The following is an 18,918-nucleotide window of genomic DNA, read 5'->3' on the forward strand; positions in this document are numbered from 1 at the left end:
TTGTCCTTTTACAACTGCTTGATTCACTCTAGTCTATGAATAAATATTAACTGAAAGGTGATTGCAGGGTAAAAATTTAAAGCTTTTACTCCAAGAGACCTTTATAAACAAGACCCCTATAAAATCCATATAAAATGATCCAACCAGCAAACAAGCTCTAAAGACATGATCCTAAAGAATAGTTGGCTCAGGAATTCTGGTTGTGGTTCAATGGGTTAAGAACCAGACTAGTATCCATGAGGATTGTGGGTTTAATCCCTGGCCTTGCTCAGTGGGTTAAGGATCTGGCATTGCAGTGAACTGTGTTGCAGGTTGAAGAGGAGGCTCAGATCCCCTACTACAGCATGGGTTGTAGAAGCAGCTTGGATCCTAAGTTTCTATAGCTGTGGTATAGGCTGGCAGCCACAGCTTCAATTCAGCCCCTAGCCTAGGAACTTTCCATATGCTATGGGTACAGCCCTGAGAGGGGGGCGGGGGTGGAGAATACTTGGCTCAGGAAGCCCATTCTTCTCACTGATACGTCAGGCCTGTGTCTCTTTCCTGGAAGAGTTTAACTTAGTGTCCCTGGAGTCCAATCACTAACATACACTCATTAAAACAGCACTCAGAACTATCCACCATTCTGCCTGCTTTAGCAGCCTTAATTAAAGAATAATATACACCAGGAGACTTGATGAGGACCGTTTATGAAAAGACAAAAAGTCAAACAAACTGAAGCCCTACAAGAGTATCTACACATTAGAGTTTGGGCTTATCAGACACAACTTAGAATAGATTTACAAGGAGATCCTGCTGAATAGCATTGAGAACTTTGTCTAGATACTCATGTTGCAACAGAAGAAAGGCTGGGGGAAAAATGTAATTGTAATGTATACATGTAAGGATAACCTGACCCCCTTGCTGTACAGTGGGAAAAAAATAATAATAAATAATTAAAAAAAAAAGTATCTACACATTTAAAATATTGAAAATTTTCATTTTACTGAGCCTAAAAAATAAAAGGTCACAAGAGGCATTCCAATTTAAAGTCCATTTTCACTCCTGAAATGAATACATTAGAGAATCTGACTAGAACTGCTAAATTATACATTAGATAAGCACTGCAATAGGGAGGAAAAAAATCAAATACTCAATTTGCACCGGGTCTTGGGCAAATGGCTTTCTGACAAAGTTAAAAGAGATGGCTATTGGAGTACTCAGTGGCTCAGTGGTGAATGAACCTGACTACGACCCATGAGGATGCGGGTTTGATCCCTGGCCTCACTCAGCGGGTTAAGAGCTCATTGCCGTGAGCTGTGGTGTAGGTCACAGACTCGGCTCAGATCCCACATTGCTGTGGCTGTGGTGTAGGGCAGCAGCTGTAGCTCTGATTCGGCCCTCAGCCTGGGAACTTCCAGATGCCGTGGGTGCAGCCCTTAAAAAACAAAAAAGGAGATGGCTATTAACCTTATCAAATATTTTCCCCATGTCAATCAAGAAGACCACATTGTTGTTCATATAGCTCTGTCGTTAAAGTCAATTATATTCCATTTGCTACTACTTAGCCATCCTTGCATTCATTCCTAGAAAGCAGTCCTACATTCTGAACAATTATTCTTTGGTTCACTGATAAATTTAGTTTGCTAATATTTTACTTAAGATTCCCCACATCTCTATTTCTAAGTGAGACTTGTTTGTAGTCTTTCTCTTGGTAGTGTAGTTATTCTCAGTCTTTTTCATAATGGGATTATATGAGCCTTAGAGAGCTCCTTAAAATTTTTTAATATCAAACCCCTCTAACTGGGGGCATGGAAAACTACTGCAACATGTGTTGATGTGATATCTGGAACACTAAAATAAGCCTGGAGCATTTCTAAACTGAAAGCTAGTCCAGTGAAAGAGAAGCTGAGGCAAACCAAAACCCACACAAAAATTATTGAGAACTTCAAAAAACACAACGCAGAGAATCAGATTATGGTGCCTCTAGTGATCAATACACATACAGTGATTAGGAAAATATCAGTTGAGAAATAAGATGCTCAAAATATACAGACTATGAAAAAGCAGTACTAAATCAAAGTCATTAAAGGAAGATAAATGTTAAAAGTACACAGAATAATGAGAATACTGTAATATGGGAGAGTCTTCTGTTTTAAAAAGCAGCCAGTGGGAGCTACAAAATTTTCAACTGGAAAAAAATTAAGCAAGGCCAATAGAAAAGAACAACTAGGGAGTAAAGAGAAGTGGTGACTTTCTGTTGTAACCACCAGGACCTGCCTAGTGGAATCTATTTAGCTAAAAGGGTCATGCTCACACGGCCGACAATTACAAAGAATTTAGTAACGTAAGAAAAACATAAACTGGGCATTTAACATATATAGTCAAGTGCCTTTTAGGAAGACAAAAAAGGCGTATTTTACCTTTTTTTTTTTTTTTTGCTTTTTGGGCTGCAGCCACAGCATATGGAAATTTCCAGGCCTGGGGTCAAATTGGAGCTAGAGCTGCCAGCCTACACCACAGCCACAGCCACGTCACATCCAAGCTGTGTCTGCAACCTACACCACAGCTCACAGCAACACTGGATCCTTAATCCACTGAGCAAGGCCAAGGATCAAACCCTCATCCTCGTGGATCCTAGTCAGGTTCGTTAACCGCTGAGCCACAAAGGGAATGCTCTACCACTTCTTTACAGTACGTTTATACTGTTTTCTCAAAAGGAACAAAAATTACATTATACATAAAATGCAATATAGAGTTTAGCTCTTCAAAGAGGCTAAGATTTTAAACAGGTTTACAACAAACTGCAAAGTCACTAGTACCTCTTCTTCAACAAGGAGTCACAGTATCGAGCCAGCAACTCAGGGGATTTGCTGGAAGACTGAGCCATTTTGGTAACTGCGTTGTTGTTTATGAAGCGCCCGCAAGCCTGTGGGTCAGAGACACCGTTAGAGGACAACGTACCAGCCACCCACCCCACACGAAAGCCACGGGCCAGCACACTCACCTTGTCCAGTGCAGCCACAAAGCCAGCATCATTGTTGAACGCGGACATCACCAGGGCGTTGTACTTTTTATGAACATCCAACACTGTCTGTACATACATTTTGGGGTCCTTGGGTAGAGGGAAAAACAGACATGTTAATTGTTTATTAACATGCTACTATAAAATATTCCAAAAGGTCTGGATACTTCTTCAAGGATGTTAACCAGTAAGATCAAGGAATAGTTTTCATTCTATCATCAAAACACACAGGACATTCTGTTTATAGATATAATAAAAGAAAATATATTCTCTGCACTCAAAATTAAACACTGATTTCAAACTGTAATAAAATCAGTGATTTTTGAAATCATTTGAAAATTCAGAGAGACCCCCAAAAAAAAGCTTTCTAAGTGATAATTTGCTTTAGCCAACTTTTGTTGTTAAAAACTCAAATTCTGGGGAGTTCCTGTTGTGGCTCAGTGAGCCTGACTAGTACCCATTAGGACTCAGGTTCAAGCCCTGGCCTCACTCAGTGGATTAAGGATCCAGAATTGCCATATGCTGCAGTGTAGGTCACAGATGCAGCTTGAATCTGGTGTGGCTGTAGCGCAGGCCAGCAGCTGCAGCTCTGATTCGACCTCTAGCCTGGGAACCTCCATATGCTGCATCTGTGGCCCAAAAGACCAACGACAAAAACAAACAAAAACCCCCCACAAATTCTGGATTTTGTTTTGGCTGGGAAACCAGTCAGTCCATTATTTAGAACTTAGCTGGAGAAGCAATGCAAGAATAATGTGGGTTTTAAGTCCTAGGAAGTGTGGACATGGGCTGGGTGGGTCAGAAGTGGCAGTGAGGGTCTGACCAGTGCACCCAAGCAAATCAGAAGACCCTTGTGGACAAATAAAGAGAATGAAGGTGGGAAAAGCCAGGGTCTGGGAGAAGGGAGAGTACTGGGGGAGCAGCAGGATGGCCAACTAACTGGGTATCTCTTTCACCCAATGTAATGGAAATGAAGTCTAAAGATCAACCACAGGAGAGGTTTCCGGAGTGATGCAAAAGACAGACAGGGAAAATAAGGGCCAAAGGCGACAGTACTGGGTAATAATAAAAGCAGACCAGCTGGTGTTGAGAACCTGCCGCACGTTCAGCGGAAGTGTCACAGTCAAACTGAGAGGTCAGTGTTATTTGCATGCCCATCTTATAGATGAAGAAACTAAGTCACAGGTAAGCATCTGCCAAAGGGCCAGACCTGGACCCAGGTGACAGGTTAGGGACAGAAGCTTAGCCTGGGGTGGGTGGTGTTGATGGATGGCATGGGCAGAAGGGCACAGGGGCCACCATTTCACAGACAGGCGGCCTGGAGTGCAGGAGCTGAAACGTTCTGCCAACACATGCCAGGTTCATTATTGTTATGGACAAATATATTGTGACAGGACTATATTTCAATGACATGTAAAGTGCACTCTACCTGACAGATACTTGATTAAACATTAAAAAGGAACTTAAAATAAATGCCAAATAAAAATCACTTAAAATGTTGAAAGCCAATGCTACATATATTTAATATTTTTAAATGATCTATCCTAAAAATTAAAAACACACAGCATTTCTGTCCCATCATATAATCCTGCTTTTAGTTTCATGACCATTTTTCCAGGTTTAAAAGAATTTCTTGCAATTTGTATTAATGGTCTTAATCATAAGACTGCACCCAAAAAATTTTCTCAGTTCACACACATCTTACTCTATGTAAACTCGTTTCTTCAATAACGAAAATATTGTTTGCATTTAATTTTCACTTTCCTGTTGAAACTGATACTGCTTTTGCTAATTCATATTTTAGTTTGCTTTCTTACTTCATCTCAAGTTATTTCACCAGCTCACATTACTTTTCTCTCTGCACTTGTTCTTTTAAAGTATTTACCAAGAACTTCACCGCTAGTGAGTATCCAAACACTAAAAAATGCCAGCAAACATTACCAGGTAGTATTTGACTAAAATAACACTCAAGGTTAATAGCATTAAAGAATCCTGTATCAAAACTGCCCATTTAGAGAATTAATCTGCTTCCAAAACTTACTATTTCTTGGAACACCACTCACAGGGCAGATATAAAGTATATTATGTATCAACAACAGCTTAGTACTTATTTGCAAGATGACTCACCCTTAGCAGCAGGGAGGGCCACCCACACACACTTATACCTGGGTATCACCTACAAGGGAGACTGACCAGTTAGATGGTGCTGCTCCTCTGCCCCATCCTGCCTGCAGAGGCGACCTGCACGCTGGACGCCCCGCATCAGCACCCCTGCCCAAGCCCTGGACCATCATCAATGGATTCCTTCAAACCAGGGAAGTCTCTGTGATGACATTACGTGTGCAGGAGAAATACAATGCTTTTCTCAGTTTTTGATTTCTTGACCAACTTTTCTCAGATTCAGGATTTGGAAAAACATAAATGTCCCAGTAAGTGCCAGGAAGGAATTACAGACAGACAGACAGACAGATCTTCCCTAAGGGGACGAGAGTCTTCAGACTACAACTCCAGATTCCTCCTGCCACAGAAGACTTAGCCAGGAGCCTGGCTGCTAAGAAGTGAGTGTGGGAATGGAACCCACACTAGGAAGAGTGTGCTAAGGCACCAAGCCCTGGAAATTGCAATTTAGCATCTGAGATCCAGAGAGGGCACCTGACAAGGGCTGATGGAGACAGGAACACACAAGAATAACACTGGGGAGAGAAGGAAGAATAGTCAGCAGTGCTAAAGGGAGAAAAGACAATCAAAGGGTGAGTGATTTACCCAAACCAGAGGTAAATGATGATCTTTAGGGGGTGTTTCAGAGGGCAGCCGATAGCAGGGTTATGAAAGCCAGAGAGGAGTCCCCTCTGTGGCACAGTGAGTTAAGACCCCAACTACAGGAGTTCCCATTGAGGTGCAGAGGAAATGAATGCGACTGGAAACCATGAGGTTTTGGGTTCGATCCCTGGCTTCGCTCAGTGGGCTAAGGATCTGGCGTTGCCGTGAGCTGTGGTGTAGGTGACAGACGCTGCTCAGATCTGGCACTGCTGTGGCTCTGGCGTAGGCCAGCAGGGACAGCTATTTGAACCCTACCCTGGGAAACTCCGTATGCTGCAGATGCAGCCCTAAAAAGACAAAGAAAAAAAAAAAAAAAGAGAGAGAGAGAGAGAACCCGACTACAGCAACTCAGACCTCTGCAGGTGTGGGTTCAATCCTTGGCCTGGAATAGGATCTGGTGTTGCTGCAGCTATGGCCCAGATTCATCCCCTGGCCTGGGAACTTCCCTATGCCATGGATGTGGCCATAAAATTTTAAAAAATTAAGAAAAAAAAAAAAAGAGCAACAGAGGTAAGGACAGAAACGATCAGCTAGATGAAAACGCCTGTTTTTTCAAGAAAACGAAAACGTGAATTTTTGATGAAATCACAGGAGTTCTTTGTGTATAAGAAACACTTCTCAGGCTCCTCTCAGAGAAACTTCATCCACCACCTACGTGATCATCATTATGCCAGTGGCTGTCACACTCATCTCCAGACCAGACCAGACACTCCCACTCAGCTCAGACAACCCGCCTCGGACGCCTCACGGGTCCCCGAACTGTGTGTGTCAGAGCCGGCCTCACCTCCCCCCTGGCCCGGCTGCTCTTTTGGACCTCTCTTTCCTTTTCTTTTCTTTCAACATTTTATTGGAGAAAAAATTTCAAATATATTCAGAATGTCAAAGAACAGTAAAACCCACCCCTTGTATTCGTTATCCAGCTTCAGCAATTACCCAACCCAAATCCTGTCCACCACACAGTCTCACTACCTACTCCTGCTCTGCACCCTCGCCCCAGCACCAGCCCGTGTCATGTCCATCTGAATCAGCCCAACATACCTAGCCGGGCTACTAGCACTAACAACTCTCCTTCCTTTTCATCTGTTTCCCACATGGTGGAAATTCTGTGAAAAATAAAATGTGCCCATTTCAGGTTGATTCTAAGCCTTGTTTACCTGGCTTCCTCTTGCCCTTAGGATTAAGGTGGCATCACCAACCTGGCTTTCGAGGACCCCCCTGGTCAGGACAGCCTTTCAGGGCCACGGTCCCTCCTCCCATCATACTGACTTCTGGGTTCCTAGGACACATCTTGGTTTCGCACCTGCCTCAGGAGCTCCAATGGTCTCCAGGGTTTTCTCAGGTAGCCCTCGAACTTCCACAACAGACCCATTGTCCTTGAGACTTGTTGCTAACAGCCGTCTCTTCTCCTGGCTGTCAGCTCAAAGGAGCCTGGCAGACAGAGCAGGCCTGGCCTCTGACTGCTGCAGCTCCCAGCACCTAGGCAGGCAGGATTCACCAATTCGTTTTTTCTTAGGGCTGCATCCACGGTATGTGCAAGTTCCCAGGCCAAGGAATCAAACCTGTGCCACAGTAGTCATCTGAGCTACAGCAGTGACAATACCAGATCCTCAACTGCTAGATCACCAGGGAATTCCAACCAACTGGTTCTTAAATGGCGAAACCAGGTACGACAATGATCATATCTAAATTATTATCTTCTATCCCATAGGGTCTGCTAACAAGGAAGTTCTAAAAGCCCATCTTTCAGATGCATGTCAGACACCATCTCCCAGGATGATCCAGATCCTAAGGCAAACTGTGGTTCTGAAGAGGATGAGGGGGCCCTAGAGGCTCCAGGCTCTCCTACTTCATGCATGTGCTCTGCACTTTACTCAGAACAGCTCCAGGGGTATGGGGGCTTCACAAGAGCTCTCAGGGGATGGAGGATCAGCAGCTCAGGCCACTGGGGCCTCGCTCCATAGGCTGACGTCCTCGCCTCAGGTTTGTTTCTCTTCAAGAATGCAAGAAAAGAACTGAAGTCTCCTTAATTAACAAGAACACACCACAATTATTTGGGGCTGTGTAACTCTTCTTCTCCAGGGCATTAGCCTTTCCCCTTTGGAGTCACATCATCTCCACACAAAACCCAGAGAAGCACAATGTTCACAAAAAAAACAATCACAGGGAATACCTGCTGTGGCTCAGCAGTAATGAACCCAACTATTATCCCTGAGGATGTGAGTTCAATCCCTGGCCTCACTCAGTGGGTTAAAGATCTGGCATTGCCATGAGCTCTGGTGTAGGTTGCAGACTTGGCTCAGATCTGGCGTTGCTATGGCTGTGGTGTAGACCAGTGGCTGTAGCTCCGATTCAACTCCCAGCCTGGAAACTTTCATTTGCCAAAGGTGTCCCTGAAAGAAAAAACAAAACAAAACAACAACAATCACAAACCTCCAGTAAACTCTGACAACTACCTGTGGAAACCTTGATCCTAGGCTGGCTACCTATCACTCTGTTTCTGAGACCCCCTCCACTGCCAGTCTGTGTGCTCAGGGTATAAAAAAGTGATTTAGATTTTTATTAATGAGCAAAAGCAACAAATCAACAAAAAGCCACTCTCCCCAAGTGCGAGACAAATGGGGGTATGGGGGGTATGCTCATTTAGTATTAAAAGAGTTATACAATTTTCTCAATGGGCTTTTTCTACTGCATCATCTAAACTCTTTCTTTTGATAAGCAGGAGTCACTAGTCTTTCAGAGAATGGTTTAAAGTTTAAAATACCAAGACAAACAAACCTAGCTTTTTAGCCAGTCCGCTCCATTCTCACCATTTTAACCTCTGTCCACCTGTTGCTTTTTGCTTCAACCATTTTTTTTAATTTTTTTTTTGTCTTTTTGCTATTTCTTGGGCCGCTCCCTCGGCATATGGAGGTTCCCAGGCTAGGGGTCCAATCGGAGCTGTAGCCACCGGCCTACGCCAGAGCCACAGCAACGTGGGATCGGAGCCTCGTCTGAAACCAACACCACAGCTCACGGCAATGCCGGATCGCCAATCCACTAAGCAAGGGCAGGGACCGAACCCGCAACCTCATGGTTCCTAGTCGGATTCGTTAACCACTGTGCTACGACAGGAACTCCTGCTTCAACCATTTTTACTTATGCTATGATCATGGCTCTGACCCTCAGACTATAATTAATAAATCTGATCATGACCTTTGAACACTGATAAACTCTTACAAACTTCTGACCTGAGCTGTGTGACTGTGTGGGCTTTCATTTTTGGCCCTGGCCCCCATCACTCTCCCATCACTCCCCTGGTCCTGGCTCACACTCCTATTTCTCTGCAACCCTGGAGCCCACCTTCGCCCTCTGGTATTCACTACCCTGTTAAAGCTGAGGCTCTAAACTGACTAGATTTAGCTTCTGGGTGATCAAAGGTGAAAATATTAAATTTTGAAAGTGGAACTAAGACTTGCCAAGAAAAAGTGTCCTAAGACAAAGAATGATTTATCAGATTTTGTGTAATTACAAAACTTATCAGTTTGACTTACACTGTATAAAATTGTTTCCTTTTATCCTAAAAACAGCTTCTTGGTCCCTTCTCTTTCTCCCTTCCCATATCAACTGCACTGAATCTGGCACATTTCTTCCTTTTTCTTTCTTTCCTTTTTTTTTTGGCTGCACCCGAGGCATGTAGAAGTTCCTGGGCCAGGGATCAAACCCACGCCACAGCAGTGACAATGCCAAGTTCTCAACCTTCTAGGCTGCTGGGGAACTCCCTTTTTCATTTATCAGAAAAATCTTTTATTATGGCAAAGTTTCAACATACTCAAAATAAGAATAGTAAAACCAGCGGCCCCTAATCCATCACCCAGCTTTAAGGAATAGCCTATAGCTCTGACAGTCTAGGATCTAGGATTTTCTTATCCCACACTCTGCATAGTCTAACAGCTCATGTCATCCCCTCTGACCAAATAAACCCAGTTTCCAAATGTAAGTTTTCCTAGCTAGTTTTAGCTCTGAGAGGACAATCTTCCTCTATTATCATCCATAGAAAGGCTGGGTCAGAATTAAGTTATTTAAGCATTTTACTCCTGAAGAGAAAGAGAATCTTGGATGTCCAAACTAAACCCAAATCTGCCAGAAGCACCCAGCACTGTGTCGCTGTTTATTCTGCTGTGAGTTCACAGGCAACTGAGTACTTATGATTACATCTACCTCAAATTCTCAATCCAAACCACAGAACTTTTTTGTCATTCTGATAGTCCTAGATTCACCCCTTAGTCTTATACTTTTTAGTATTTTTAGTATTTTTTAATATGCTTGTCAGAGCTACCTGATTTTATTTCTGCCTTAAACATACTCCATTGTAAGTGCTCCCTGTTTCAACTGCCATCGCTCCCCATCCTAGAGCTGCCAGCTCTGCCAGCTCCCACCTCTGTATACAATAAACACAACTTTCTGGCTTAGTCCAGCTCCCCACTGTTGGACCAACAGCTCTGCTGGACATGGAAGGATCCACAAGCCCACTCCTGCTGGATTACATTTCAGTTTCAGTTAGACTGAGGTCATTAGATTAGGATATGGCTTCAAAGAAGACTTTGTGGTTATCTGTTGCCATTTTTGCCCTGAAGACATTATGGAAACACTCTCTAAACCTAATTTACGAAGCCCGCTCTCTAGTGAAGTATGATGGAACCCAGATGCTACGGAATCGTGTGTTTATTAAAAATTCAACGTGGAACCCACTGTACTGTCAAGCACTTATTCATTAGCAAGTACTTAAAGTCTGCATTGACTCTCTCCCTGGGTTTTATTTTAGTACTCTGCTATAAAACTTTGGTGTCAGGAGAAATTACAAAGCCATCCAGTGACCTGATTTAGAATTCACTTTGTACTCACATGGATGACTTCCTACCATTGGGAAATGTATTGTCACTTCTCAATGCCAATCAAGTCCCCTCTTTTGAGTTACAGGCTTATTTCCTGTGACCACTGCGAATCAAGGAGCTGACTGTACTCCACAGCACTGTCCTTCCCAACAAGCTCTCTGTTCTGACAAAGAAAAACTGGAGGCAAACTTGTGACCCTCCTCTAACAAGAGTACTGAACCTCACTGCAGGTTCTTTGAGCGCAATCGTACACTTAGCTTCGTTTGTTTCCAAGCTTTATTTTACTACTCTCTTATTTCCTTTATCCCACTGTCTTTTATGTACTGTGTAAGCAGTCCTGAATCCTGCTGCAAACAGTGAGGAGTATAATTAGACATAAGCACACCCTCTCTGTACAAGACTCTGTGCCGAGGGGAGGACATGAAGACGGATAAAGCCATTGCTGGGGAAGGTTTTTACCCAGACATCTAAGATACATGCAGTGAGAATGTCACGTAAATACTCCAACATGCTATTACTTCAAAGGGTGAGGTGATCGAGAAAGGCTTCGTGGAGGAAATGGCACTTGAGGGTTTTGAAAGATAAAGGTATTTAACTTATAGGGAAAAAAAAGAAACAAGGAATAAGCAGAGAGAAGAATCAGGAAGGTACAGCAAGACATGTGTTTGGAACCGAGTGTTTCAGAGCGGACGACGGCGATGATGAGAATGAAGAACGAGGAGGGTGAAACCGGAAAGGGGGTGGTGGGCAGCAGCAGGGGGCTCTCCTTCTTCACCAGGGCCCTCGTCGTTATCATCACCAACACAGACCTGAGTAAGGCGCCAGGGCTCCAACAATGGAGTATAAATCCTTACGAAGGCGTCAGCTTTACTCTCAAGGGATTTACAATCAATGAAGTGACAGGAAGCAGAGAGGTTATACACAAATATAAAATGGCAGATGGGAGATTTTTATAAATGCCACAAGGGTTCGGGATGAGGGTATAACCAGGCAGGCTGGGATAGTTAATGGAGAGATCTTTTAATAAAAGGGCCTTAAAAAAGCAGGACTAAGCAGGAAGAAACCAGGAAGGACTCATTACGGGCAGAGACGGTAGATGAGTATAAGGAAGTGTATTTGCGGGGAATGAGGATAGAGCAGTTTTACCAGAAGTTCCTAAAAATAGGGGCCAATCAGAAGAGGATTCTGATTTAATACAAAGTTAAGATTTAATATTTTAGGGAAGAGGGTGTTTTTTTTGTTTGTTTGTTTTTTTGCTTTATTTTAAACAAAGGACGAAGAATGTGGAGTAAAACTGTTAATGCATTAAGTAGTATCTTTGAGTGATAAAACTGCTATGCATGAAGAGGGGTGAACAGGAACAGCTGAGGTAAGACCACTCAGAAGTGAAGTGACAGGGCCCAGACTATAAGGGCAGCTTTAGGACTGGACACAAACTGCTTGGAGAGCCAAGGAAGGTGGCATGTCCACACCCTACTGACCCATCGGAGAGGATGTAGCTGAGAAACACACTATTGGGTGGGCAAACAGGCAGGCTGTCCAAGCCAGGTCCAGACTCACTAGGAAACGTTACCATTTTAGATCACTGATGCTGCCAGCGAAAAGGATGAGGGCCAGGTGGCACATGCCACACAGCTGCCACCATTGTGCTAAGGAACAGGGGAAGAAGGTGTGAGCTTTAAAACAGGCCTGATACATAAGTCAGTAAGGCAGGCAGATGAGCTCATGGAGAGGTGGGGTACTTCACACTGGAATTCTTAACATTAAGATTCATCGCTGGAAGGCCAGAAATGCTTGTTGAATGGATGAAAATGATTTCAATTTTATCTGGAGCACTGGTGCAGTGAGTTGTAAAAACCAGCCAGCACCATGTGGCTAGTTGCTTTGGTAGATGAAACAACTGAGAACCCAGCACAGGGTCAGCCACACCATGGGCCTCTGCTGTGGGCTACTTACACCTGAAGGTATAGACTCTGCTCTCAAGATGCTCCCCCTTAAGACCTACGTGGATGGGCCCAGCCTCCTCCTATATGAACAGGGATTCTCTTTCTACAGTCACCGTACTGCCGAGGATTGAACACACTTCAAGTGCCCTGGCCCATCTACACAAGTACACAAGATCTTTTGACTCCCAGCTGAGGTCTTTATGCAATATGCTGACTAACCCTGCCATGCTACTCTTTTCAGTCTAGAGGCCATGAATGGGGCAACTTGTATATTAAAAAATTATCTGACCCTTTGTTCAACTCTACACCAGTTTCAAAACTATGTTTATTTCGTTGTGGACAAGACTTCGGAAGTCCTACTGGTGTCCAATGCAACATGCGAATGGGTTGTGAGGCATGGTAGGCTGTGCATCCTCAGCCACAGGGTTTCTGAAGGCTGGAGAGAACTCTTCCCCACTCTGCCATCTCACACCCTGGTGGGTGGGGTGGTCCCACACTGACCTGCTTCAACCTGCAGTCCCGTGACGAGAGGAGCCCTGATGCTGAGCCACATTCCCTGGCCTGGGTGCAGGGCAGGCAGGGGAGACAGCACACATCTAAAAATAGCACAGGGGTTAAGGGTTTCAGCCATGTAACTCGAGGACTGCCAGTTCCCTCTTTGGGAAAGAGGGGGGACACATGTGAGGGGGACTCTCCCCTGGCACTGGTTACCCAGGCACAGCCATTCTCTTCAAATCTGCTCTAACTTTAAAAAAAAAGGCCTTTAGAAAATTAAGTAGATTTTGAAGTTTCTAACACAAAAATATTATTTGAATCACATTATAAAATTGCAACCTGTAATAAGTACAGCCTTGGCCAGACTAAGTAGCATTAAGACTTGTTTTCTAGCCAAATTGATGGTATAAATGGAATCATAGGAGTAAACTTTTCAGCCCTTAAAAAATCTTCTAAGCAGCATCTTCTATGGCATTTAATAGACAAATTATAAACTATTCTCACACACTACAATTCAATTAGGCAAACGTTTCAAACCTTAAAAATTGTGTTTTTACTTTTATTTTTAGCTTTTTAGGGCCGTACCTACCACACGTGGAGGTTCCCAGACTAGGGGTGGAATTGGAGCTGCAGGTGCTGGCCTACACCACAGCCACGCCAGATCCGAGGCCAGGTCTTTGACCTACACCACAGTTCATGACAACACCAGATCCTTAACCTAATGAGCAAGACCAGGGATTTAACCTGTGTCCTCATGGATACTAGCTGGGTTCATAACCTGCTGAACCACAAGGAGAACTCCAAAAAAAATTTTTTTTTAATTTTTTTGCTTTTTAGGGATGTACCTACGGCACACAGAGGTTCCCAGGCTAGGGGTCTAATTGGAGCTACAGCTTCGGGCCTATACCACAGTCACAGCAAAGCCAGATCCGAGCCACATCTGCAGCCTACATACACCACAGCTCACAGCAACGCCGGATCCTTAACCCACTGAGCAAGGCCAGGGATTGAACCCACAACCTCATGGTTCCTAGTCAGATTCTTTTGCACCATGACAGCAAATCCCCCCAAAATTTGTTTTTAAAGTAATGAAAACCCACTTAAAATAAGATATAATAATTATTATTATTTACTAATTCAAACAATCTATTTTTCCTGCCTCCTTTCCCACAGCATTTGTGGATTTTGGAACACCATCACAGTTTGGGTTACAATATATCTTTCATGTTTATTATTACACATGTGATAAAAATGAATACCTACATAAAATTATTTGTTTTAGCAGCTGAGTTTATTCTGTCTTACAATGAGCAGTTAAGCAGCTACCATGCGCCAGGTAAGACTGGCTACACATGCTCTTTCTAGAGCTTCTTCAAGCTTCCTGAGCTTTCACACCATTGGTGAGTAAAGGTAGAACGCATAGCCAGACCTGGGAAGGATGTCGACCAATCCACACTTAGTCAGACTTATATGTCAACTGAAACTTCAGTGATAAAACAACAAAATTAAAATCCAGGGAAAAACTCCCTTTGCAGAAAATAAGAAACGTATTTTCTTAAAGAAACTTTTCCTCACAAGAAAAACAGTTTAAAATACCATTTTCATGATTTCCATATAAAAACAGTTCTTGGAGTTCCCACTACGGCTCAGTGGCAAAAAAACTGACTAGTATCCTTAAGGATGTGGGTTCAATCCCTGGCCTTGCTCAGTGGGTTAAGGATCCAGCATTGCTGTGAGCTGTGGTGTAAGTTGCAAACATGGCTTGGACCCCACATTGCTATGGTGTAGGCCAGGCCGGCAGCTGCAGCTACATCCATATGCCGTAAGTGTGGCCCTAAAAAGCAAAACAACCCCCCCTCAAAACAGTTCTTGTGGAAATAATAATTAAAATCAATATGTATTTTTTAAATGTCTTGACTTTTAAAAGTTAACACAGATGCAATACAAGTTAATAAGATATATAATTATCCTTCATGGGGGAAAATCTTGTTTTAGTTTTTAAATACCTTTATCAGTGGCTCACATCTAAGTAGTAAAAATATTCTTTTAAAAGCTTAATTTCCAGTAAAATACAACTGCTGGTAAATACAGTTTATTTTTGCTAATGCTGAAAGATGAAGTTTCTAATAGAGAAATGATTTCACTTAGGAGCTGAATGTGAGCTTTGACTGTAATGAAAATGCAAATTTCAGATTCAAGACACACTGATCATGTCAATTAGGCAGCTGACTGTACCCAAAGGAAAGTGGAAAAAATGGTATTGAGATGAGAATGAGAATTGCAATATGATTATTTCCCCATTTAGGACTTTGCCTTGGTTTGGAAAAGATGGACATTAGAAGTAATAGCCTGGAGTTCCCGTCGTGGCTCAGTGGTTAAGGAATCCAACTAGGAACCATGAGGTTGCGGGTTTGATCCCTGGCCTTGCTCAGTGGGTTAAAGATCTGGCGTTGCCATGAGCTGTGGCTTGGATCCCGAGTTGCTGTGGCTGTGGCTGTGGTGTAGGCCAGCAGCTACAGCTCTGATTAGACTCCTAGCCTGGGAACCTCCATATGCTGCCAGAACGGCCCTAGAAAAGGCAAAGACATTAAAAAAAAAAAAGAAGGAGAAGTAATATCCCAACATTCCCATGAAAACAAAAAGACAAGTTATCATAATTATTTTTAATCTAACTATATTCACCTGGAACATGAGTCCCCTAAGGCTAGTCTCCTAAAATAACAGTGTACATGAAAACGCAAGACCTGCTTCATTTACCACACTCTAATCCATACCTGATGAAATAAGACTGCCAACTTAATTCATTTCAAGGAAGGTCATGTCCTTTAACTTGCCTTTGCTGCCCATATAGCTAAATTGAGTTTTTATTTAACAACTGTGAAAACACCTGACAGTATTAAAAAGCTTTTTTCATCATGTTGGCCTCTTCTGAATACGAGGTACATGCACACAATATTTAGTTTTTAGAAGAGTCATCAAGGTATAAAGATAATTTTTAAGTGAGTTTTCAAAATTAAAACAGTATACTGCATAATAAACTGCAGTCTTCACAGTTGAGTACATGTACCCTCGATTTAATAAGTTCTTTACAAGTATTATTTGTAAAACTATCATTATTCCTTTTTTTTTTTTTCCCCCCAACTGACACGGAGGGGAGAAGCAAGTTGGTAGCACGGCCATGCAGATAGTGAAGAGAGGAGCTGGGATTTGAGAGACACCATCCCTGAAGTCTCATCACCGAGATACAGTGTGTGTGTCCTGGTGCTGGGTCTTCACACTGAGGTATCCGAAGCTGATACTGGAGCTCTTTTCCACAGTACCCACTACTAAGCCTGTCCCCTTCCACCTTAGAAGTCTAAAATTAATAACCTTATAAAGATAAAGGAAGGTATTTACTTCATTCCTCTAATAACTCACAGAAGTGGCAAGGCAACAAGTGAGGTGGTAACCTCCATAATTAAAAAGTGGAAAAAGAATCTCACAAAGATAACAGGAAAATGAAGACTTACAAAAGATAGTGTTAAAGATAGTGTTGTTGAAATAATTAACACCAAACACAATAAAATCAGGGATAAGAGTGTTTCTGATTCAGAAGCAACTGTGTTCTAGCTTTTCTTCTCCTTTAGTTATCCCAGACACTAACAAAGCTCAAGTTCACCAGAGGGACACAACTGAAGACAACTTACCTGTCTCTTAGAAACATGATATTTTCTATGTAAGGTTACCACGTGAATTATACATAAACTAGCAGAGTATTCTCGTACCTCCTGGGGTCGGGGGAGGTGGGGTGCAGTAGGAATGCTACACATTTCAAGGCAAACAGCCCTGTGACTTTCAACCAAAGGGAGTACACAGACCAGAATTACTGCAAGGGGCAGCCTGCAAGGGGCAGCCAAGTTTCTAGGGGGCTTTGACCTGCTCTTTCTATGAAAGAATCTTCTCTCTTCTAGTGCAAGAAACAAAGGAGAGAAAAAAAAAAAAATCAAGAAACATCGTTAATGCCTAAAAAGTGCCAAAGAAGAGTTTACAAAGATATTTACGAATAAACAAAGATGCTTGTGAACCTTCTACTTTAAAAAGCCAAAACAGGAGTTCCTGCTTGGCGCAACAGGATTGTCCGCATCTTGGGAGTACTGGAACGCAGGTCCAAAACAAGTTTCTCTATGAAAGTCAAGTGAAAAAAATCTTACCCCTTGGATCTGTAAGTGGAGACAACACACGCCTGCCTGCAGTATAGGTGCGGGAATGGATAGGTTGAACTGACTTTCAGTTAAATGGTACTTACATTCAAAGCAGCTTCTCCACATTTTTCAATTGCTGCAAGACCCTGATTATGAATGTGTGTCTCCAGGAGTTTTTTCAATTCTCCCAGGCCATCCTGGATTCTAGATACAAGATTATACATGCGACCCAAATCTGAAAGAAGAAGGTGCCACCTTTATGCACTGACACAAACTTTGCACATCCATTCCACTAGGTATGTATTTGTAAGAGAGGAAAGATACACCGAAGTAAAACCACCATGTTTTTAGACTATAATAATTAAATGCACTTAATTATAACCAAATATTTTATATTTAGCATATGTATAGTTAGCTGAAAGTAACAATAAAGTCATGCCATTAAAAGAACATAATTTCCCCCTTACTATGAGAAACCACTAATAGAGAAAAAAGACTTATCAGGAACTACATCTGATGCTTCCTGAAATTCAACATATTTATTTATGCCTGACACATAATAGGCACTCAAATATTATTTAAGAATGAATAAATTTATAGAGTATTTACAAATATCCATCTCAACTATACAAACAAATAAATCACCAAATGGCTCCCAAATTCTTCACTTAGCATATGTACGGCACATGGTTAACTTATGAGCACCAAAGAAGAAAAATCCTGAATTCAAGCAACAGTCTCTTATTGAGCTCCTAACATATCCCAGTAAAACAAGGGAATATTTCTACAAAATAACAGCCTTCTCATCTTGAGGGATTTTCAAAAGAAAAATACTAAAACAAACAGTGGTGGCATCATTTAATGCTAAAGTGTATGGGACAGGTTATATTCGAAACCAAACTGAAAAGATGCTCTTCCCCCAAAGTCACACCCAAAACAATCTAAAGAAATCTGAAATCAACACATGACAAGGCATGCGTGCACACACGCATGCGCACACATACACCTTTTAAAAACAGACTGGTCTTGGTAATGTTAACTCTGAATTGAGAATCCACAGGTCTCTGTTCTGAATCGTAGTGGCTCACCTTCATTTTTGTCAGCATCCAGTAAATTCTGAAATTCTGTGTGGAAGATTTCCAAGTGTTTCTCAATAAGCACCTGCTCACACTTCCTTGCTAGCTCGTCCTGGGTGCTTTCATGAAGGTAGACCTGGACTCTCCGCTGTTCCTCCAGCAGACGAGCCTCTGCCTGCAAGAGTAACTGGAGTGAGTGGTTTGGGTTTGTTTTTCAAGAATTGCTACAAAAATAAAGGCAAGTTAAGAGTTCCTCGGTGGCTCAGTGGGTTAAGGATTCCACATTGTCGCTGCTGTGGTGTAGGTTTGATCCCTGGCACAGGAACTTCCACATGCTGCAGGGGCAGCCAAAACACACACACACAAAAAACACAAAATAAAACCAACAACCTCCCCCCCGCCAAAATCAAAAAACCCAACAAGTTAAATTCATAAACCTGAGAATGAAATATAATTAAGAAAAGAAGGGGAGGGGGCTCTTTAATTTTACGGTAAATGCCAACCATAATTAATCAGTCATTAATGTGA

General features: G+C 42.5%; 1 protein-coding gene across 6 annotated transcripts in view; it reads right to left on the reverse strand.

The window, feature by feature from the left end:
• The window catches only part of CUL1 (cullin 1), a 104,947-nt gene that overhangs the window by 15,741 nt on the left and 70,288 nt on the right, over window positions 1–18,918 (reverse strand). For all 6 annotated transcript variants that reach the window (XM_047753947.1, XM_047753946.1, XM_047753945.1 and 3 more), the window contains 4 exons: window positions 18,403–18,565; window positions 17,419–17,549; window positions 2,984–3,091; window positions 2,799–2,905 (listed from right to left, as the gene is read on the reverse strand). In XM_047753947.1, coding sequence (XP_047609903.1) covers window positions 2,799–2,905; window positions 2,984–3,091; window positions 17,419–17,549; window positions 18,403–18,565 — 509 coding nt within the window. The remainder of the gene's footprint in view (window positions 1–2,798; window positions 2,906–2,983; window positions 3,092–17,418; window positions 17,550–18,402; window positions 18,566–18,918) is intronic.

Source organism: Phacochoerus africanus, chromosome 11, assembly GCF_016906955.1.
Source record: "Phacochoerus africanus isolate WHEZ1 chromosome 11, ROS_Pafr_v1, whole genome shotgun sequence".
NCBI lineage: Eukaryota > Metazoa > Chordata > Mammalia > Artiodactyla > Suidae > Phacochoerus > Phacochoerus africanus.